This window comes from Carcharodon carcharias (assembly GCF_017639515.1).
Source record: "Carcharodon carcharias isolate sCarCar2 chromosome 37 unlocalized genomic scaffold, sCarCar2.pri SUPER_37_unloc_10, whole genome shotgun sequence".
NCBI classification, from domain to species: domain Eukaryota; kingdom Metazoa; phylum Chordata; class Chondrichthyes; order Lamniformes; family Lamnidae; genus Carcharodon; species Carcharodon carcharias.
In genome coordinates, this window is record NW_024470759.1 from 159,722 (window position 1) to 181,704 (window position 21,983).

A 21,983-nucleotide genomic window follows, 5' to 3' on the forward strand; every position below is an offset into this window, starting at 1 on the left:
TTGTAGGGGCTGGAGGGGGTTACAGAGATAGGGAGGGTTGTAGGGGCTGGAGGAGGTTACAGAGATAGGGAGGGATGTAGGAGCTGGAGGAGGTTACAGAGATAGGGAGGGGTGTAGGGGCTGGAGGAGGTTACAGAGATAGGGAGGGTTATAGGGGCTGGAAGAGGTTACAGAGATAGGGAGGGGTGTAGGGGCTGGAGGAGATTACATAGATAGGGAGGGGTGTAGGGGCTGGAGGAGATTACGGTGATAGGGAGGGGTTGTAGGGGCTGGAGGAGGTTACAGAGATAGGAATGGGTGTTGGGGCTGGAGGAGGTTACAGAGATAGGAAGGGGTGTCAGGGCTGGAGGAGGTTACAGAGATAGGGAGGGTTGTAGGGGCTGGAAGTGGTTACAGAGATAGGTAGTGTTGTAGGGGCTGGAAGAGGTTACAGAGATAGGGAGGGTTGTAGGGGCTGGAAGAGGTTACAGAGATAGGGAGGGTTGTAGGGGCTGGAAGAGGTTACAGAGATACGGAGGGTTGTAGGGGCTGGAGGAGGTTACAGAGATAGGAAGGGGTGTCGGGGCTGGAGGAGGTTACAGACATAGGGTTGTAGGGCCTGGAGGAGGTAACAGAGATAGGGAGGGTTGTAGGGGCTGGAGGAGTTTACAGAGATAGGAAGGGTTGTAGGGTCTGGAGGAGGTTACAGAGATAGGGATGGTTGTAGGGGCTGGAGGAGGTTACAGGGATGGGGAGTATCGCAGGGGCTGGAGGAGGTTACAGAGATAGGGATGGGGTGACGGGGCTGGAGGAGGTCACAGAGATAGGGCGGGTTGTAGGGGCTGGAGGAGGTTACAGAGATAGGGAGGGTTTTAGGGGCTGGAGGAGGTTACAGAGATAGGGAGGGTTGTAGGGGCTGGAGGAGGTTGCAGAGATAGGAAGGGTTGTAGGGTCTGGAGGAGGTTACAGAGATAGGGATGGTTGTAGGGGCTGGAGGAGGTTACAGGGATGGGGAGTATCGCAGGGGCTGGAGGAGGTTACAGAGATAGGGATGGGGTGACGGGGCTGGAGGAGGTCACAGAGATAGGGCGGGTTGTAGGGGCTGGAGGAGGTTACAGAGATAGGGAGGGTTGTAGGGGCTGGAGGAGGTTACAGAGATAGGGAGGGTTGTAGGGGCTGGAGGAGGTTGCAGAGATAGGAAGGGTTGTAGGGTCTGGAGGAGGTTACAGAGATAGGGATGGTTGTAGGGGCTGGAGGAGGTTACAGGGATGGGGAGTATCGCAGGGGCTGGAGGAGGTTACAGAGATAGGGAGGGGTGTCAGGGCTGGAGGAGGTTACAGAGATAGGGAGGGTTGTAGGGGCTCGAGGAGGTAACAGAGATAGGGATGGGGTGACGGGGCTGGAGGAGGTTACAGAGATAGGGAGGGTTGTAGGGGCTGGAGGAGGTTACAGAGATTGGGAGGGTTGTAGGGGCTGGAGGAGGTTACAAAGATAGGGAGGGTTGTAGGGGCTGGAGGAGGTTACAGAGATAGGAAGGGTTGTAGGGTCTGGAGGAGGTTACAGAGATAGGGACGGTTGTAGGGGCTGGAGGAGGTTACAGGGATGGGGAGTATCGCAGGGGCTGGAAGAGGTTACAGAAATAGGGAGGGTTGTAGGGTTTGGAGGAAGTTACAGAGATAGGGAGTGTTGTAGGGGCTGGAGGAGGTTACAGAGATAAGGAGGGTTGTAGTGGCTGGAGGAGGTTACATAGATAGGGAGGGTTGTAGGGGCTGGAAGACGTTACAGAGATAGGGAGGGTTGTAGGGGCTGGAAGAGGTTACAGAGATAGGGAGTGTTGTAGGGGCTGGAAGAGGTTACAGAGATAGGGTGGGTTGTAGGGGCTGGAGGAGGTTACAGAGATAGGGAGGGTTGTAGGGGTTGAAGGAGGTTACAGAGATGGGGAGGGTCGTAGGGGCTGGAAGAGGTTACAGAGATAGGGAGGATTGTAGGGGCTGGAGGGGGTTACAGAGATAGGGAGGGTTGTAGGGGCTGGAGGAGGATACAGAGATAGGGAGTGTTGTAGGGGCTGGAAGAGGTTACAGAGATAGGGTGGGTTGTAGGGGCTGGAGGAGGTTACAGAAATAGGGAGGGTTGTAGGGGTTGAAGGAGGTTACAGAGATGGGGAGGGTCGTAGGGGCTGGAAGAGGTTACAGAGATAGGGAGGGTTGTAGGGGCTGGAGGGGGTTACAGAGATAGGGAGGGTTGTAGGGGCTGGAGGAGTTTACAGAGATAGGGAGGGATGTAGGAGCTGGAGGAGGTTACAGAGATAGGGAGGTGTGTAGGGGCTGGAGGAGGTTACAGAGATAGGGAGGGTTATAGGGGCTGGAAGAGGTTACAGAGATAGGGAGGGGTGTAGGGGCTGGAGGAGATTACATAGATAGGGAGGGGTGTAGGGGCTGGAGGAGATTACGGTGATAGGGAGGGGTTGTAGGGGCTGGAGGAGGTTACAGAGATAGGAATGGGTGTTGTGGCTGGAGGAGGTTACAGAGATAGGAAGGGGTGTCAGGGCTGGAGGAGGTTACAGAGATAGGGAGGGTTGTAGGGGCTGGATGTGGTTACAGAGATAGGGAGTGTTGTAGGGGCTGGAAGAGGTTACAGAGATAGGGAGGGTTGTAGGGGCTGGAAGAGGTTACAGAGATAGGGAGGGTTGTAGGGGCTGGAAGAGGTTACAGAGATAGGGAGGGTTGTAGGGGCTGGAGGAGGTTACAGAGATAGGAAGGGGTGTCGGGGCTGGAGGAGGTTACAGACATAGGGTTGTAGGGCCTGGAGGAGGTAACAGAGATAGGGAGGGTTGTAGGGGCTGGAGGAGTTTACAGAGATAGGAAGGGTTGTAGGGTCTGGAGGAGGTTACAGAGATAGGGATGGTTGTAGGGGCTGGAGGAGGTTACAGGGATGGGGAGTATCGCAGGGGCTGGAGGAGGTTACAGAGATAGGGATGGGGTGACGGGGCTGGAGGAGGTCACAGAGATAGGGCGGGTTGTAGGGGCTGGAGGAGGTTACAGAGATAGGGAGGGTTGTAGGGGCTGGAGGAGGTTACAGAGATAGGGAGGGTTGTAGGGGCTGGAGGAGGTTGCAGAGATAGGAAGGTTTGTAGGGTCTGGAGGAGGTTACAGAGATAGGGATGGTTGTAGGGGCTGGAGGAGGTTACAGGGATGGGGAGTATCGCAGGGGCTGGAGGAGGTTACAGAGATAGGGAGGGGTGTCAGGGCTGGAGGAGGTTACAGAGATAGGGAGGGTTGTAGGGGCTCGAGGAGGTAACAGAGATAGGGATGGGGTGACGGGGCTGGAGGAGGTTACAGAGATAGGGAGGGTTGTAGGGGCTGGAGGAGGTTACAGAGATTGGGAGGGTTGTAGGGGCTGGAGGAGGTTACAAAGATAGGGAGGGTTGTAGGGGCTGGAGGAGGTTACAGAGATAGGAAGGCTTGTAGGGTCTGGAGGAGGTTACAGAGATAGGGACGGTTGTAGGGGCTGGAGGAGGTTACAGGGATGGGGAGTATCGCAGGGGCTGGAAGAGGTTACAGAAATAGGGAGGGTTGTAGGGGCTGGAGGAGGTTACAGAGATAAGGAGGGTTGTAGTGGCTGGAGGAGGTTACATAGATAGGGAGGGTTGTAGGGGCTGGAAGAGGTTACAGAGATAGGGATGGTTGTAGGGGCTGGAAGAGGTTACAAAGATAGGGAGGGTTGTAGGGGCTGGAGGAGGTTACAGAGATAGGGAGGGTTGTAGGGGCTGGAGGTGGTTACAGAGATAGGGAGGGGTGTCGGGGATGGAGGAGGTTACAGAGATAGGAAGGGGTGTCAGGGCTGGAAGAGGTTACAGAGATAGGGAGGGTTGTAGGGGCTGGAAGTGGTTACAGAGATAGGGAGTGTTGTAGGGGCTGGAAGAGGTTACAGAGATAGGGAGGGTTGTAGGGGCTGGAGGAGGTTACAGAGATAGGAAGGGGTGTCGGGGCTGGAGGAGGTTACAGACATAGGGTTGTAGGGCCTGGAGGAGGTTACAGAGATAGGGAGGGGTGTCGGGGCTGGAGGTGGTTACAGAAATAGGGAGGATTGTAGGGGCTGGAGGAGGTTACAGAGATAGGGAGGGTTGTAGGGGTTGGAGGAGGTTACAGAGATAGGGAGGGTTGTAGGTGCTGGACGAGGTAACAGAGATAGGGAGAGTTGTAGGGGCTGGAGGAGGTTACAGAGATATGGAGGGTTGTAGGTTTTGGTGGAGGTTACAGAGATAGGGAGGGTTGTAGGGGCTGGAGGAGGTTACAGTGATAGGGAGGGGTGTAGGGACTGGAGGAGGTTACAGAGATAGGGAGGGTTGTAGGGGCTGGAGGAGGTGGAGGAGGTTACAGAGATAGGAAGGGGTGTCGGGGCTGGAGGAGGTTACAGACATAGGGTTGTAGGGCCTGGAGGAGGTTACAGAGATAGGGAGGGGTGTCGGGGCTGGAGGTGGTTACAGAGATAGGGAGGATTGTAGGGGCTGGAGGAGGTTACAGAGATAGGGAGGGTTGTAGGGGCTGGAGGAGTTTACAGAGATAGGAAGGGTTGTAGGGTCTGGAGGAGGTTACAGAGATAGGGATGGTTGTAGGGGCTGGAGGAGGTTACAGGGATGGGGAGTATCGCAGGGGCTGGAGGAGGTTACAGAGATAGGGATGGGGTGACGGGGCTGGAGGAGGTCACAGAGATAGGGCGGGTTGTAGGGGCTGGAGGAGGTTATAGAGATAGGGAGGGTTGTAGGGGCTGGAGGAGGTTACAGAGATAGGGAGGGTTGTAGGGGCTGGAGGAGGTTACAGAGATAGGAAGGGTTGTAGGGTCTGGAGGAGGTTACAGAGATAGGGATGGTTGTAGGGGCTGGAGGAGGTTACAGGGATGGGGAGTATCGCAGGGACTGGAGGAGGTTACAGAGATAGGAAGGGTTGTAGGGTCTGGAGGAGGTTACAGAGATAGGGACGGTTGTAGGGGCTGGAGGAGGTTACATGGATGGGGAGTATCGCAGGGGCTGGAAGAGGTTACAGAAATAGGGAGGGTTGTAGGGTTTGGAGGAAGTTACAGAGATAGGGAGGGTTGTAGGGGCTGGAGGAGGTTACAGAGATAAGGAGGGTTGTAGTGGCTGGAGGAGGTTACAGAGATGGGGAGGGTTGTAGGGGCTGGAAGACGTTACAGAGATAGGGAGGGTTGTAGGGGCTGGATGAGGTTACATAGATAGGGAGGGTTGTAGGGGCTGGAAGAGGTTACAGAGATAGGGAGTGTTGTAGGGGCTGGAAGAGGTTACAGAGATAGGGAGTGTTGTAGGGGCTGGAAGAGGTTACAGAGATAGGGTGGGTTGTAGGGGCTGGAGGAGGTTACAGAGATAGGGAGGGTTGTAGGGGTTGAAGGAGGTTACAGAGATGGGGAGGGTCGTAGGGGCTGGAAGAGGTTACAGAGATAGGGAGGGTTGTAGGGGCTGGAGGGGGTTACAGAGATAGGGAGGGTTGTAGGGGCTGGAGGAGGTTACAGAGATAGGGAGGGTTGTAGGGGTTGAAGGAGGTTACAGAGATGGGGAGGGTCGTAGGGGCTGGAAGAGGTTACAGAGATAGGGAGGGTTGTAGGGGCTGGAGGGGGTTACAGAGATAGGGAGGGTTGTAGGGGCTGGAGGAGGTTACAGAGATAGGGAGGGATGTAGGAGCTGGAGGAGGTTACAGAGATAGGGAGGGGTGTAGGGGCTGGAGGAGGTTACAGAGATAGGGAGGGCTGTAGGGGCTGGAAGAGGTTACAGAGATAGGGAGGGGTGTAGGGGCTGGAGGAGATTACATAGATAGGGAGGGGTGTAGGGGCTGGAGGAGATTACGGTGATGGGGAGGGGTTGTAGGGGCTGGAGGAGTTTACAGAGATAGGAATGGGTGTTGGGGCTGGAGGAGGTTACAGAGATAGGAAGGGGTGTCAGGGCTGGAGGAGGTTACAGACATAGGGAGGGTTGTAGGGGCTGGAAGTGGTTAAAGAGATAGGGAGTGTTGTAGGGGCTGGAAGAGGTTACAGAGATAGGGAGGGTTGTAGTGGCTGGAGGAGGTTACAGAGATGGGGAGGGTTGTAGGGGCGGGAAGACGTTACGGAGATAGGGAGGGTTGTAGGAGCTGGAGAAGGTCACATAGATAGGGAGGGTTGTAGGGGCTGGAAGAGGTTACAGAGATAGGGAGGGTTGTAGGGGCTGGAAGAGGTTACAAAGATAGGGAGGGTTGTAGGGGCTGGAGGGTGTTACAGAGATAGGGAGGGTTGTAGGGGCTGGAGGTGGTTACAGAGATAGGGAGGGGTGTCGGGGCTGGAGGAGGTTACAGAGATAGGAAGGGGTGTCAGTGCTGGAGGAGGTTACAGAGATAGGGAGGGTTGTAGGGGCTGGAAGTGGTTACAGAGATAGGGAGTGTTGTAGGGGCTGGAAGAGGTTACAGAGATAGGGAGGGTTGTAGGGGCTGGAGGAGGTTACAGAGATAGGAAGGGGTGTCGGGGCTGGAGGAGGTTACAGACATAGGGTTGTAGGGCCTGGAGGAGGTTACAGAGATAGGGAGGGGTGTCGGGGCTGGAGGTGGTTACAGAAATAGGGAGGATTGTAGGGGCTGGAGGAGGTTACAGAGATAGGGAGGGTTGTAGGGGTTGGAGGAGGTTACAGAGATAGGGAGGGTTGTAGGTGCTGGAGGAGGTAACAGAGATAGGGAGAGATGTAGGGGCTGGAGGAGGTTACAGAGATATGGAGGGTTGTAGGTTTTGGTGGAGGTTACAGAGATAGGGAGGGTTGTAGGGGCTGGAGGAGGTTACAGTGATAGGGAGGGGTGTAGGGACTGGAGGAGGTTACAGAGATAGGGAGGGTTGTGGGGGCTGGAGGAGGTGGAGGAGGTTACAGAGATAGGAAGGGGCGTCGGGGCTGGAGGAGGTTACAGACATAAGGTTGTAGGGCCTGGAGGAGATTACAGAGATAGGGAGGGGTGTCGGGGCTGGAGGTGGTTACAGAGATAGGGAGGATTGTAGGGGCTGGAGGAGGTTACAGAGATAGGGAGGGTTGTCGGGGTTGGAGGAGGTTACAGATATAGGGAGGGTTGTAGGGGCTGGAGGAGTTTACAGAGATAGGGTGGGTTGTAGGTGCTGGAGGAGGTTACAGAGATAGGGAGAGTTGTAGGGGCTGGAGGAGGTTACAGAGATATGGAGGGTTGTAGGGTTTGGAGGAGGTTACAGAGATAGGGAGGGTTGTAGGGGCTGGAGGAGGTTACAGAGATAGGGAGGGGTGTACAGGCTGGAGGAGTTTACAGAGATAGGGAGGGTTGTAGGTGCTGGAGGAGGTTACAGAGATAGGGAGAGTTGTAGGGGCTGGAGGAGGTTACAGAGATATGGAGGGTTGTAGCCTTTGGAGGAGGTTACAGAGATAGGGAGGGGTGTAGGGACTGGAGGAGGTTACAGAGACAGGGAGGTTTGTAGGGGCTGGAGGAGGTTACAGAGATAGGGAGGGTTGTAGCGGCTGGAGGACTTTACAGAGATAGGGAGGGTTGTTGGTGCTGGAGGAGGTTACAGAGATAGGGAGAGTTGTAGGGGCTGGAGGAGGTTACAGAGATATGGAGGGTTGTAGCGTTTGGAGGAGGTTACAGAGATAGGGAGGGGTGTAGGGACTGGAGGAGGTTACAGAGATAGGGAGGGTTGTAGGGGCTGGAGGAGGTTACAGAGATAGGGAGGGGTGTAGGTGCTGGAGGAGGTTACAGAGATAGGGAGAATTGTAGGGGCTGGAGGAGGTTACAGAGATAGGGAGGGGTGTCGGTGCTGGAGGAGGTTACAGACATAGGGTTGTAGGGCCTGGAGGAGGTTACAGAGATAGGGAGGGGTGTCGGGGCTGGAGGTGGTTACAGAGATAGGGAGGGTTGTAGGGGCTGGAGGAGGTTACAGAGATAGGGAGGGTTGTCGGGGCTGGAGGAGTTTACAGAGATAGGGAGGGTTGTAGGTGCTGGAGGAGGTTACAGAGATAGGGATGGTTGTAGGGGCTGGAGGAGGTTACAGAGATAGGGAGCCGTGTAGGGTTTGGAGGAGGTTACAGAGATATGGAGGGTTGTAGGGTTTGGAGGAGGTTACAGAGGTAGGGAGGGTTGTAGGGTTTGGAGGAGGTTACAGAGATAGGGATGGGTGTAGGGGCTGGGGGAGGTTACAGAGATAGGGAGGATTGTAGGGGTTGGAGGAGGTTACAGAGATAGGGAGGGTTGTAGGGGCTGGAGGAGTTTACAGAGATAGGGAGGGTTGTAGGTGCTGGAGGATGTTACAGGGATAGGGTGGGTTGTAGCGTTTGGAGGAGGTTACAGAGATAGGGAGCGTTGTAGGGGCTGGAGGATGTTACAGAGATATGAAGGGTTGTAGCGTTTGGAGGAGGTTACAGAGATAGGGAGGGTTGTCGGTGCTGGAGGAGGTTTCAGAGATAGGGAGGGTTGTAGGTGCTGGAGGAGGTTACAGAGATAGGGAGGGTTGTAGGGGCTGGAGGAGGTTACAGAGACAGGGAGCAGTGTAGGGTTTGGAGGAGGTTACAGAGATATGGAGGGTTGTAGCGTTTGGAGGAGGTTACAGAGATAGTGAGAGTTGTAGGGGCTGGAGGAGGTTACAGAGATAGGGAGGGTTGTAGCGTTTGGAGGAGGTTACAGAGATAGTGAGAGTTGTAGGGTCTGGAGGAGGTTACAGAGATATGGAGGGTTGTAGCGTTTGGAGGAGGCTACAGAGATAGGGAGCGTTGTAGGGGCTGGAGGAGGTTACAGAGATAGGGAGGGGTGTAGGGACTGGAGGAGGTTACAGAGATAGGGAGGGTTGTAGGGGCTGGAGGAGGTTACAGAGATAGGGAGGTATGTAGAGGCTGGAGGAGGTTACAGAGATAGGGAGGGGTGTAGGGGCTGGAGGAGGTTACAGAGATAGGGAGGGGTGTAGGAGCTGGAGGAGGTTACAGAGATAGGGAGTGTTGTAGGGGCTGTAGGAGGTTACAGAGATAGGGAGGGTTGTAGGGGCTGGAGGAGGTTACAGAGATAGGAAGGGTTGTAGGGGCTGGAGGAGGTTACAGAGATAGGGAGGGTTGTAGGGGCTGGAGGAGGTTACAGAGTTAGGAAGGGTTGTAGGGGCTGGAGGAGGTTACAGATATGGGGGATTAGTGGGGGAGGCATGAGGAGAAATTTGAAAACAAGGATGAGAATTTTAAAATTAAACCGGGAGTTAATGTGGGTCATTGAGCACGGGGGTGAGTGATGAGCAAATGCGACTTGGTGCGAGTTAGTGTGTGATGTTGGTTATTATCACATTGCTGTTTGTGGGATCTTGCTGTGTGTAAATTGGCTGCTGAGTTTCCTCCATTACAATAGTGAGCACACTTCAAAAAATTGTCCTCCATTGTCTGTGAAACACTTTGGGATGTCCCGAGGTGGTGACAGGAGCTGGAGGGATGCGGAGCTCCTGCTATTCTGCCTACCTGGATCTCCTCGATACTGTGAACAATGAACATGTCCTGGAGGTCCTCCATCGCACCGTCCATCCAGTTGTTGAAGGGGGCAGCTCGCTTGGCAAACTCCAGGTACAGCTGGTCAATGGTTTCCAGAAGTTTCTCATTCCGCTGGGAGAGAGAGAGTGAGAGAGAGGGTGAGAGAGAGAATGAGAGAGAGAGAGAATGAGGAAAGAGTGGGCGAGAGTCAGATAGAGAAACTTTGACAGAGAAGGAGAGAGACCGAGAGAGAGACAGAGAGAGAGTGAGAGGCAGAGAGAGAGAGACAGAGAGAGTGTGAGAGAGACAGAGAGAGAGAGAGAGACAGAGGCAGAGACAGAGAGAGAGGGAGAGAGAAAGAGACAGACAGACAGGGAGAGAGACAGAGAGAGAGAGACAGACAGACAGACAGAGACAGACAGACAGGGAGAGAGAGAGACACAGAGAGAGAGGGACAGAGAGAGAGACAGAGACAGAGAGGCAGAAAGAGAGAGAAAGAGAGATAGGCAGAGAGCGAGACAGAGAGTGAGATAGAGACAGAGAGAGAGGGACAGAAAGAGGGACAGAGATCGGGAGAGAGTCAGAGGGAGAGAGTCAGAGAGAGAGAAACAGAGAGAGAGAGAGAGAGACAGGGAGAGAGAATAAAACAGTTTCGAAACAGAAGTTCAGAGAGTTGACCAACCCAGTGTTGGTGCTGGGGTGTGTGACATACCTCTAGGGCATCTCTCCTCTTCTGGGTTAGGGTGCCCAGAGTATCCCACTGGTCACAGATTGCCTGGCAACGGCTGTTCACACTGGCGGCATCATGGTAATCCAACTCGCTGAAACACATAACACAGGCACAGCATGATCCCACCGCTGAAAGGGTTGTCACCAGAGCAGCTAACAGAGACTAGGCTGGTATTCCCTCGAATGCAGAGGATTAGGGATAATTACTCGAGGGATTTAAGATGATTAAAGGATTCAATAGTTTCTCTCTATCGACCCTATCTCCTCTGGTGGTGGGGGGAGAGATAAAGAGATGAACGGAAGGAGAGAGAGACGGAGGGAGGGAAAGAGAGAAAGATGGAAGGAAGGAGACAGAGAGGGAGAGAGAGAGAGATGGGGTAGTGAGAGAGAGATGGAGGGAGAGAGAGAGAGTGACAGAAAGAGAGATGGAGAGAAAGAGAGAGAGGTGGAGGGAGAGAGATGGAGGGAGAGGGAGAGATGCAGGGAGGGAGAGAGCAAGAGTGAGTGGGTAAGTGAGTGAGCGAGTGAGAGAGAATATACCAGTCTGGATGTCCCTCACCGTGAGAATAATATAAAGCTCTTCACGTTTTCATGTAGGCTGTTGTAAATCTCGACGGAGTGGACAGGTTTCAACAAGAAACAGATAAACTTTATCACAGAGAGCTTTCCCGGATCTACACTCCCGGCCGGGTCTCTCGTCAACAATCCCCCACCCCCTCCCCTGGATTGCCCACGCTTAGGGCTCATTGATCGGAGCCTCCAAGAACATCACGTTACTCCTGATAGACAGCAGGAGGGGCTATCCCCTCAGTTACAACAGGGAGAGACGGAGGGAGAGAGAGAGGGAGCAAGACGGAGGGAGGGAAAGAGTGAGGCGGAGGGAGCAAGAGAGAGAGCCAGCTGGAGGGAGGGAGAGAGAGTGACTTGGGGGGAGAGAGAGAGAGACGGAGGGAGAGAAAGAGTGAGAGAGAAAGACGGGGGAGGAGAGAGAGAGATGGAGGGAGGAGAGAGAGAGATGGAGGGAGGAGAGAGAGAGAGATGGAGGGATTGAGAGAGGTGGAGGGAGAGAGAGAGACGGAGGGAGTGAGAGAGAGAGGGAGGGAGAGAGAGACAGAGGGAGGAGAGAGAGGGAGGGAGTGAGAGACAGAGAGAGACGGAGGGAGGAGAGAGAGGGAGTGAGTGAGAGAGGGGGAGAGAGATGGAGGGAGGGAGAGAGAGATGGAGGGAGAGAGAGAGAGACGGAGGGAGTGAGAGAGGCGGAGAGAGAGAGAGAGACGGAGGGAGTGAGAGAGGCGGAGAGAGAGATGGAGGGAGTGAGAGAGGCGGAGAGAGAGAGACGGAGGGAGTGAGAGAGGCGGAGAGAGCGAGAGAGAGACAGAAGGAGTGAGAGAGGCGGAGAGAGACAGAGGGAGTGAGAGAGGCGGAGAGAGAGAGAGAGGGGCGGTGGAGTTCCTACTTGAGTTCCTGGGCGATGGCAGCGATTTGTTCCACACGGTCCTGATGAGCAGCCAGGTCACTTTCAAACGCTTCATGTTTCCTCGTGAGAGCTCGAATCTCCATCAGAGTGGCCGATTCATAATCCTTCTTACTCAATATATCCTCCTTACCTGAAAGAGTGAGAGAGAGATAGAGTGAGAGAGGGAGAGAGAGAGAGAGAGTGAGAGAGGGAATGAGAGGGAGAGAGAGAGGGAGTGAGGGAGGGAGAGAGAGAGAGAGAGTGAGGGAGGGAGTGAGGGAGGGAGTGAGAGAGAAAGAGAGAGAGGGAGAGAGAGAGTGGAAGAGAGAGAGAGTGAGAGAGAGAGGGAGTGAATGACGGAAGGAGGGAGGGAGTGAGAGTGAGAGAGAAAGAGAGAGAGAGGGAAAGAGAAAGAGTTAGTGAGTGAGTGGCAGGGGCCAGATGAGGGATAGGGGTCAGTGAGGGTCACCTACCTGCAGTCCAGGCCTCATGAAGAGCACATTTCTGCTTAAACTTTTCTGCTAGATGATCCAATCGCTCCAGTCTGCGGATTTCTGTCAGAAGCCATTCCTCATAACCTTTCTCAACTTGTTCCAGTCCTTTCCAGGCATTGGCAATATCCTGGTGAGAAAAGAAAAGAGTATTTAGACTAAGAGGCTCTGACGTTCAGAGCGCCCGTGACTCAGACCTGCCTTGGTTATCGCCACTGGGGAGGGGGCAGGTCCTCCACGTCTACCACCGATCCGACATCACCTCCACCGGGAGCGAGGGAAGGTTACACCGGTGCACCGGGAGATGAGGGAGGCTGGAAAGATAGTGGGACTGACAGGGGAAGGTCTAAAGGGGAGCTCGCTTCATCAGTGGGTCAAATTGAGGAAGAATAGAAGAGCAGCATGTTATATAAATGGAGAGAGGCTGCAGAAAGCTGAGGTGCAGAGGGATCTGGGTGTCCTAGTGCATGAATCACAAAACATTAGTGTGCAGGTACAGCAAATAGTTAGGAAGGCAACTGGAATGTTGGCCTTTATAACAAGGGAACTGGAATATAAAAGTCTTGCTACAGCTGTACAGGGTGTTGGTGAGACCCCACCTGGAGCACTGTGCACAGTTGGGTCTCCTTATTTAAGGAGGGACAGACTCGCACTGGAGGCCGTTCAGAGAAGGTTCACTCGGCTGATTCCTGGGATGAAGGGGGTTTGTCTCATGAGGAAAGGTTGAGCAGGTTGGGCCCTGTACCCATTGGAGTTTAGAAGAATGAGAGGTGATCTTATTGAAACATATCAGATCCTGAGGGGGGTGAGTTATAACAGGGTGGAGGCTGAGAGGATGTTTCCCCCTCGTGGGGGTATCTAGAACGAGGAGGGGGGCACAGTTTCAGAATAAGGGGTCTCCTATTGAAGACGGAGATGAGGAGGAATTTCCTCTCTCAGAGGGTGGTCAGTCTGTGGAATTCTCCCCCCCCCACCCAGAGAGCAGGGGAGGCTGGGTCACTGAATATATTCAAGGCCGAGTTAGACAGAGTTTTGATTGATGAGGGGGTCGAGGGTTATGGGGGGACAGACAGGAAAGTGGGGTTAAGGCCACAATCAGATCAGCCACGATGATATAGAATGGCGGAGCCGGCTCGAGGGGCTGAATGGCCTCTTCCTGCTCCTATGTTATGTAGAAGATGGCAGCCTGCCGCCATTTTGTTGGCGACCCCGGAATCTTGTCTCCGCCATCTTGCGCGTACCCAGGGATCTGTGCCCTTGGCAGCCATTTTGAGAAGGTCAGGTCAAGAAGGCAGGAGAGGGGCGGAGTCTCTGCCCTTCACACTGAGGTGGACAGAGGGAAAGGCGGCGATTCCCTCCTCCCCGATACGTACAGACACCATCTTCCCCTCGGAGGGCATGAACGCCGGCCGGTTGCTGAGGCGGAGTTTGGTCTGCAGCGTGTTGAAGTTAATCTCCAACTGGCACTTCTCCTGCACGCGGGGCGGCTTGTGGACCCGGCGGTAATCCCGAAAATCCTCCAGCTTCTGCTGCATGTCCCGCATCGTCTTCTCCGGAATCCGGTTCTCCAACCACGGGATCGTACGACGGATCCATTCCAACAACTGAGGGGGAGAGAGAGAGAGCATTAGAGAGAGAGAACGAGAGAGCGCGCATGTTAGAGAGAGAGAGTGAGAGAGTGCACGTGTTAGAGAGAGAGCGCAGCATGCTCATTAGAGTGAAAGAGCGCGCGTGTTAAAGAGAGAGAGTGAGATAGCGCGCACATTAGAGAGAGAGTGAGAGAGCGCGCGTGTTAGAGAGAGAGCGAGAGAGCACGCGCATTAGAGAGTGAGAGAGCATGCGTGTTAGAGAGAGCGAGAGAGCACGCGCATTAGAGAGAGAGTGAGAGAGCACGCGTGTTAGAGAGAGCGAGAGAGCACGCGTGTCAGAGAGAGAGCACGCGTGTTAGAGAGAGAGCGAGAGAGCACGCGCATGAGAGTGAGAGAGTACGCGTGTCAGAGAGAGAGCACGCGTGTTAGAGCGAGAGAGCGCGCGCATTAGAGAGTGAGAGAGTGTGCACGTTAGAGAGGGTGAGAGACCGCGCGTGTTAAAGAGAGTGAGAGAGTGCGCGCATTAGAGAGAGAGTGAGAGAGCGTGCATGTTAGAGAGAAAGAGTGAGAGAGCGCGCGTGTTAGAGAGAGTGAGAGCGCATGCATTAGCATGAGAGAGAGTGCGTGTTAGAGAGAGAGCGAGAGAGCGCACGCATTAGAGAGAAAGAGAGCGAGAGAGCGCGCGCATTAGAGAGAGAGAGCGAGAGACCGCGCACATTAGAGAGAGAGAGTGTGTGTGTTAGATTGAGAGAGCGCGCATGTTAGAGAGAGAGAGAGAGCGCGTGTTAGAGAGAGTGAGAGAGCGCGCGCATTAGAGAGAGAGTGAGTGTGCGTGTTAGAGAGAGTGAGAGAGCGCGCGTGTTAGAGAGAGAGAGCACACGCATTAGGGAGAGTGAGAGAGTGCGCGCATTAGGGAGAGAGAGCGCACGCTTTAGAGAGAGAGGGAGAGAAAGAGAGCACAAGGGCTGGGGGAGAGGGGATGGGGGGGCGAGGAAGAGAGAGGCAAGGGAGAGAGGTGGCGAGGGAGCGAGGGCGTGAGGGAGAGAGGGCCTGAGGGAGAGAGGGGGCGTGAGGGAGAGAGGGTGCGAGGGAGAGAGGGGGGATGGAGGGATAGGGAGAATATAAGTGAGAGAGAGGAGAGAGAGTGAGTAAGAAAGAGGAGTGAGTGGGTGAGAGGGGGGAATGAGTGAGAGAGAGGGGTGAGTGAGTGAGAGAGAGGAGAGGACAGAGTGAGTTAGAGAGAGGAGCGTGTGAGAGACAGAGGGCGAGTGAGTGAGAGAGTGAATGAATGAGAGAGGGACAGAGTGAAGGAGAGGGAGTGGTGCGAGTCAATGTGAGAGGGAGAGAGACAGAAAGAGAGAAAAAGAGACTGAAAGAGACAGCGAGGGAGAGAGGAAGTAGCAGGGAAGGAGAGGGGAAGAGAGGGAGGGAGAGGGGAAGGGGGGGGTCAATTGAAAATTTCAAAACTGAGATTGATAGAATTTTGTTGGGTTAAGATAAATAAGGGTTACAGAACTGAGGCAGTTAGATGGGGTTAAAATACAGATCAGCAGAGATCTAATCCACCAGAACTGGAGAGGGGCCTCCTCCTGTTCCAGTGTAACCGGTTTGAGGAGGGGCTGAATGGCCTCCTCCTGTTCCAGTGTAACCGGCTCGAGGAGGGGCTGAATGGCTTCCTCTTGTTCCACTGTAACCAGCAGGAGGAGGGGCTGAATGGCCTCCTCCTGTTCCAGTGTATCCTGTAGGTGACTAAGTTGGGAAACAATGATTAAATTGCACTCGGAGCCAGTTTCCCCGGAGTCGGGAATGGTGTGGGACACCGATGGATGAGCCAATGGATTTTGGAGACTGTGGGCGATGATCCTGGGCAGAGCGAGGTCTGCATTGATGAAACGTACCTCACTTGCGAGCTTCTCATATTCTTCCATCAGTTTCTCATTCTCCTGATTCACTGCGAGAACCTTACAGATCCTGTTTGCTGCTGTCTCAGCCTGCAGGGCGAATCAAATCAAAACTGAGGATCAGGAACTCCAATAGGCCTCAAACCGCCCTGTCCCTCACTGAGGAATCCGATCCCCAGCCTCTCCCCATCTCCCTCTGCCTGTACCTTCTCTCCGTCTCCCTCCACCCCCACTCTCTCCCCGTCTCCCTCCACCCCCACCTTCTCCCCATCTCCCTCCACCCCCACTCTCTCCCCATCTCCCTCCACCCCCACCTTCTCCCCATCTCCCTCAACCTCTACCCTCTCCCCATCTCCCTCCACCCCCACCTTCTCCCCATCTCCCTCCACCCCCACTCTCTCTCCGTCTCCCTCCACCCCCACTCTCTCCCCGTCTCCCTCAACCTCTACCCTCTCCCTGTCTCCCTCCACCCCCACTCTCTCCCCGTCTCCCTTCACCCCCACTCTCTCCCCGTCTCCCTCCACCCCCACTCTCTCCCTGTCTCCCTCCACCCCCACTCTCTCCCTGTCTCCCTCCACCCCCACCTTCTCCCCGTCTCCCTCCACCCCCACTCTCTCCCCATATCCCTCCACCCCCCACTCTCTCCCCATCTCCCTCCACCCCCACCTTCTCCCCGTCTCCCTCCACCCCCACTCTCTCCCCGTCTCCCTCCACCCCCACTCTCTCCCCGTCTCCCTCCACCCCCACTCTCTCCCTGTCTCCCTCCACCCCCACTCTCTCCCCGTCTCCCTCCACCCCCACTCTCTCCCTGTCTCCCTCCACCCCCACTCTCTCCCCGTCTCCCTCCACCCCCACTCTCTCCCCGTCTCCCTCCACCCCCACTCTCTCCCCATCTCCCTCCACCCCCACTCTCTCCCTGTCTCACTCCACCCCCACTCTCTCCCTGTCTCCCTCCACCCCCACTCTCTCCCTGTCTCCCTCCACCCCCACCTTCTCCCCGTCTCCCTCCACCCCCACTCTCTCCCCATCTCCCTCCACCCCCACTCTCTCCCTGTCTCCCTCCACCCCCACTCTCTCCCCATCTCCCTCCACCCCCACTCTCTCCCTGTCTCCCTCCACCCCCACTCTCTCCCCGTCTCCCTCCACCCCCACTCTCTCCCCATCTCCCTCCACCCCCACTCTCTCCCCGTCTCCCTCCACCCCCACCTTCTCCCCATCTCCCTCCACCCCCACTCTCTCCCCATCTCCCTCCACCCCCACCTTCTCCCCATCTCCCTCCACCCCCACTCTCTCCCCATCTCCCTCCATCCCCACTCTCTCCTCGTCTCCCTCCACCCCCACTCTCTCCCCGTCTCCCTCCACCCCCACCCTCTCCCCATCTCCCTCCACCCCCACACTCTCCCCATCTCCCTCCACCCCCACTCTCTCCCCATCTCCCTCCACCCCCACACTCTCCCCATCTCCCTCCACCCCCACTCTCTCCCCATCTCCCTCCACCCCCACACTCTCCCCATCTCCCTCCACCCCCACTCTCTCCCCTTCTCCCTCCACCCCCACTCTCTCCCTGTCTCCCTCCACCCCCACTCTCTCCCTGTCTCCCTCCACCCCCACCTTCTCCCTGTCTCCCTCCACCCCCACTCTCTCCCCATCTCCCTCCACCCCCACCTTCTCCCCATCTCCCTCCACCCCCACTCTCTCCCCATCTCCCTCCACCCCCACTCTCTCCTCGTCTCCCTCCACCCCCACCTTCTCCCCATCTCCCTCCACCCCCACTCTCTCCCCATCTCCCTCCACCCCCACCCTCTCCCCATCTCCCTCCACCCCCACTCTCTCCCCATCTCCCTCCACCCCCACTCTCTCCCCATCTCCCTCCACCCCCACTCTCTCCCTGTCTCCCTCCACCCCCACTCTCTCCCCGTCTCCCTCCACCCCCACTCTCTCCCCGTCTCCCTCAACCCCCACTCTCTCCCTGTCTCCCTCCACCCCCACTCTCTCCCCATCTCCCTCCACCCCCACTCTCTCCCCATTTCCCTCCACCCCCACACTCTCCCCATTTCCCTCCACCCCCACTCTCTCCCCATCTCCCTCCACCCCCACTCTCTCCCCGTCTCCCTCCACCCCCACTCTCTCCCTGTCTCCCTCCACCCCCACCTTCTCCCCGTCTCCCTCCACCCCCACTCTCTCCCCATATCCCTCCACCCCCCACTCTCTCCCCATCTCCCTCCACCCCCACCTTCTCCCCGTCTCCCTCCACCCCCACTCTCGCCCCGTCTCCCTCCACCCCCTCTCTCTCCCTGTCTCCCTCCACCCCCACTCTCTCCCTGTCTCCCTCCACCCCCACTCTCTCCCCGTCTCCCTCCACCCCCACTCTCTCCCTGTCTCCCTCCACCCCCACTCTCTCCCTGTCTCCCTCCACCCCCACTCTCTCCCCATCTCCCTCCACCCCCACTCTCTCCCCGTCTCCCTCCACCCCCACTCTCTCCCCATCTCCCTCCACCCCCACTCTCTCCCTGTCTCCCTCCACCCCCACTCTCTCCCTGTCTCCCTCCACCCCCACTCTCTCCCTGTCTCCCTCCACCCCCACTCTCTCCCTGTCTCCCTCCACCCCCACTCCCTCCCTGTCTCCCTCCACCCCCACTCTCTCCCTGTCTCCCTCCACCCCCACTCTCTCCCTGTCTCCCTCCACCCCCACTCTCTCCCTGTCTCCCTCCACCCCCACTCTCTCCCTGTCTCCCTCCACCCCCACCTTCTCCCCGTCTCCCTCCACCCCCACTCTCTCCCCATCTCCCTCCACCCCCACTCTCTCCCTGTCTCCCTCCACCCCCACCTTCTCCCCATCTCCCTCCACCCCCACTCTCTCCCCATCTCCCTCCACCCCCACCTTCTCCCCATCTCCCTCCACCCCCACTCTCTCCCCATCTCCCTCCACCCCCACTCTCTCCTCGTCTCCCTCCACCCCCACCTTCTCCCCATCTCCCTCCACCCCCACTCTCTCCCCATCTCCCTCCACCCCCACCCACTCCCCGTCTCCCTCCACCCCCACCTTCTCCCCATCTCCCTCCACCCCCACTCTCTCCCCATCTCCCTCCACCCCCACCTTCTCCCCATCTCCCTCCACCCCCACTCTCTCCCCATCTCCCTCCATCCCCACTCTCTCCTCGTCTCCCTCCACCCCCACTCTCTCCCCGTCTCCCTCCACCCCCACCCTCTCCCCATCTCCCTCCACCCCCACTCTCTCACCATCTCCCTCCACCCCCACTCTCTCCCCATCTCCCTCCACCCCCACACTCTCCCCATCTCCCTCCACCCCCACTCTCTCCCCATCTCCCTCCACCCCCACACTCTCCCCATTTCCCTCCACCCCCACTCTCTCCCCATCTCCCTCCACCCCCACTCTCTCCCCTTCTCCCTCCACCCCCACTCTCTCCCCATCTCCCTCCACCCCCACCTTCTCCCATCTCCCTCCACCCCCACTCTCTCCCCATTTCCCTCCACCCCCACTCTCTCCCCATCTCCCTCCACCCCCACTCTCTCCCCATCACCATCCACCCCCACTCTCTCCCTGTCTCCCTCCACCCCCACTCTCTCCCTGTCTCCCTCCACCCCCACCTTCTCCCTGTCTCCCTCCACCCCCACTCTCTCCCCATCTCCCTCCACCCCCACCTTCTCCCCATCTCCCTCCACCCCCACTCTCTCCCCATCTCCCTCCACCCCCACTCTCTCCCTGTCTCCCTCCACCCCCACTCTCTCCCTGTCTCCCTCCACCCCCACTCTCTCCCCGTCTCCCTCCACCCCCACTCTCTCCCTGTCTCCCTCCACCCCCACTCTCTCCCCATCTCCCTCCACCCCCACTCTCTCCCCATTTCCCTCCACCCCCACACTCTCCCCATTTCCCTCCACCCCCACTCTCTCCCCATCTCCCTCCACCCCCACTCTCTCCCCGTCTCCCTCCACCCCCACTCTCTCCCCATCTCCCTCCACCCCCATTCTCTCCCCGTCTCCCTCCACCCCCACTCTCTCCCTGTCTCCCTCCACCCCCACCTTCTCCCCGTCTCCCTCCACCCCCACTCTCTCCCCATATCCCTCCACCCCCCACTCTCTCCCCATCTCCCTCCACCCCCACCTTCTCCCCGTCTCCCTCCACCCCCACTCTCGCGCCGTCTCCCTCCACCCCCTCTCTCTCCCTGTCTCCCTCCACCCCCACTCTCTCCCTGTCTCCCTCCACCCCCACTCTCTCCCCGTCTCCCTCCACCCCCACTCTCTCCCTGTCTCCCTCCACCCCCACTCTCTCCCTGTCTCCCTCCACCCCCACTCTCTCCCCATCTCCCTCCACCCCCACTCTCTCCCCGTCTCCCTCCACCCCCACTCTCTCCCCATCTCCCTCCACCCCCACTCTCTCCCTGTCTCCCTCCACCCCCACTCTCTCCCTGTCTCCCTCCACCCCCACTCTCTCCCTGTCTCCCTCCACCCCCACTCTCTCCCTGTCTCCCTCCACCCCCACTCTCTCCCTGTCTCCCTCCACCCCCACTCTCTCCATGTCTCCCTCCACCCCCACTCTCTCCCTGTCTCCCTCCACCCCCACTCTCTCCCTGTCTCCCTCCACCCCCACCTTCTCCCCGTCTCCCTCCACCCCCACTCTCTCCCCATCTCCCTCCACCCCCACTCTCTCCCTGTCTCCCTCCACCCCCACCTTCTCCCCATCTCCCTCCACCCCCACTCTCTCCCCATCTCCCTCCACCCCCACCTTCTCCCCATCTCCCTCCACCCCCACTCTCTCCCCATCTCCCTCCACCCCCACTCTCTCCTCGTCTCCCTCCACCCCCACCTTCTCCCCATCTCCCTCCACCCCCACTCTCTCCCCATCTCCCTCCACCCCCACCCACTCCCCATCTCCCTCAACCCCCACTCTCTCCCCATCTCCCTCCACCCCCACTCTCTCCCTGTCTCCCTACACCCCCACTCTCTCCCTGTCTCCCTCCACCCCCACGCTCTCCCCGTCTCCCTCCACCCCCACTCTCTCCCTGTCTCCCTCCACCCCCACTCTCTCCCCATCTCCCTCCACCCCCACTCTCTCCCCATCTCCCTCCACCCCCACTCTCTCCCCATTTCCCTCCACCCCCACACTCTCCCCATTTCCCTCCACCCCCACTCTCTCCCCATCTCCCTCCACCCCCACTCTCTCCCCGTCTCCCTCCACCCCCACTCTCTCCCTGTCTCCCTCCACCCCCACTCTCTCCCTGTCTCCCTCCACCCCCACCTTCTCCCCGTCTCCCTCCACCCCCACTCTCTCCCCATATCCCTCCACCCCCCACTCTCTCCCCATCTCCCTCCACCCCCACCTTCTCACCGTCTCCCTCCACCCCCACTCTCTCCCCGTCTCCCTCCACCCCCTCTCTCTCCCTGTCTCCCTCCACCCCCACTCTCTCCCAGTCTCCCTCCACCCCCACTCTCTCCCCGTCTCCCTCCACCCCCACTCTCTCCCTGTCTCCCTCCACCCCCACTCTCTCCCTGTCTCCCTCCACCCCCACTCTCTCCCCGTCTCCCTCCACCCCCACTCTCTCCCCGTCTCCCTCCACCCCCACTCTCTCCCCATCTCCCTCCACCCCCACTCTCTCCCTGTCTCCCTCCACCCCCACTCTCTCCCTGTCTCCCTCCACCCCCACTCTCTCCCTGTCTCCCTCCACCCCCACCTTCTCCCCGTCTCCCTCCACCCCCACTCTCTCCCCATCTCCCTCCACCCCCACTCTCTCCCTGTCTCCCTCCACCCCCACCTTCTCCCCATCTCCCTCCACCCCCACTCTCTCCCCATCTCCCTCCACCCCCACCTTCTCCCCATCTCCCTCCACCCCCACTCTCTCCCCATCTCCCTCCACCCCCACTCTCTCCTCGTCTCCCTCCACCCCCACTCTCTCCCCGTCTCCCTCCACCCCCACCCTCTCCCCATCTCCCACCACCCCCACACTCTCCCCATCTCCCTCCACCCCCACTCTCTCCCTGTCTCCCTCCACCCCCACTCTCTCCCCATCTCCCTCCACCCCCACCTTCTCCCCATCTCCCTCCACCCCCACTCTCTCCCCATCTCCCTCCACCCCCACTCTCTCCCCATCTCCCTCCACCCCCACACTCTCCCCATCTCCCTCCACCCCCACTCTCTCCCCATCTCCCTCCACCCCCACACTCTCCCCATTTCCCTCCACCCCCACTCTCTCCCATCTCCCTCCACCCCCACTCTCTCCCCATTTCCCTCCACCCCCACTCTCTCCCTGTCTCCCTCCACCCCCACTCTCTCCCCTTCTCCCTCCACCCCCACTCTCTCCCTGTCTCCCTCCACCCCCACTCTCTCCCTGTCTCCCT

The 21,983-nt window shown here is 57.9% G+C and overlaps 1 protein-coding gene across 1 annotated transcript in view; it reads right to left on the bottom strand.

The window, feature by feature from the left end:
* Positions 1-21,983, bottom strand: part of LOC121274666 (alpha-actinin-2) — a 179,480-nt gene that overhangs the window by 95,735 nt on the left and 61,762 nt on the right. The window contains exons 9-14 of the mRNA XM_041181958.1: positions 15,627-15,719; positions 13,513-13,743; positions 12,122-12,269; positions 11,649-11,799; positions 10,176-10,284; positions 9,455-9,595 (exon numbers count right to left, since the gene is read on the bottom strand). Coding sequence (XP_041037892.1) covers positions 9,455-9,595; positions 10,176-10,284; positions 11,649-11,799; positions 12,122-12,269; positions 13,513-13,743; positions 15,627-15,719 — 873 coding nt within the window. The remainder of the gene's footprint in view (positions 1-9,454; positions 9,596-10,175; positions 10,285-11,648; positions 11,800-12,121; positions 12,270-13,512; positions 13,744-15,626; positions 15,720-21,983) is intronic.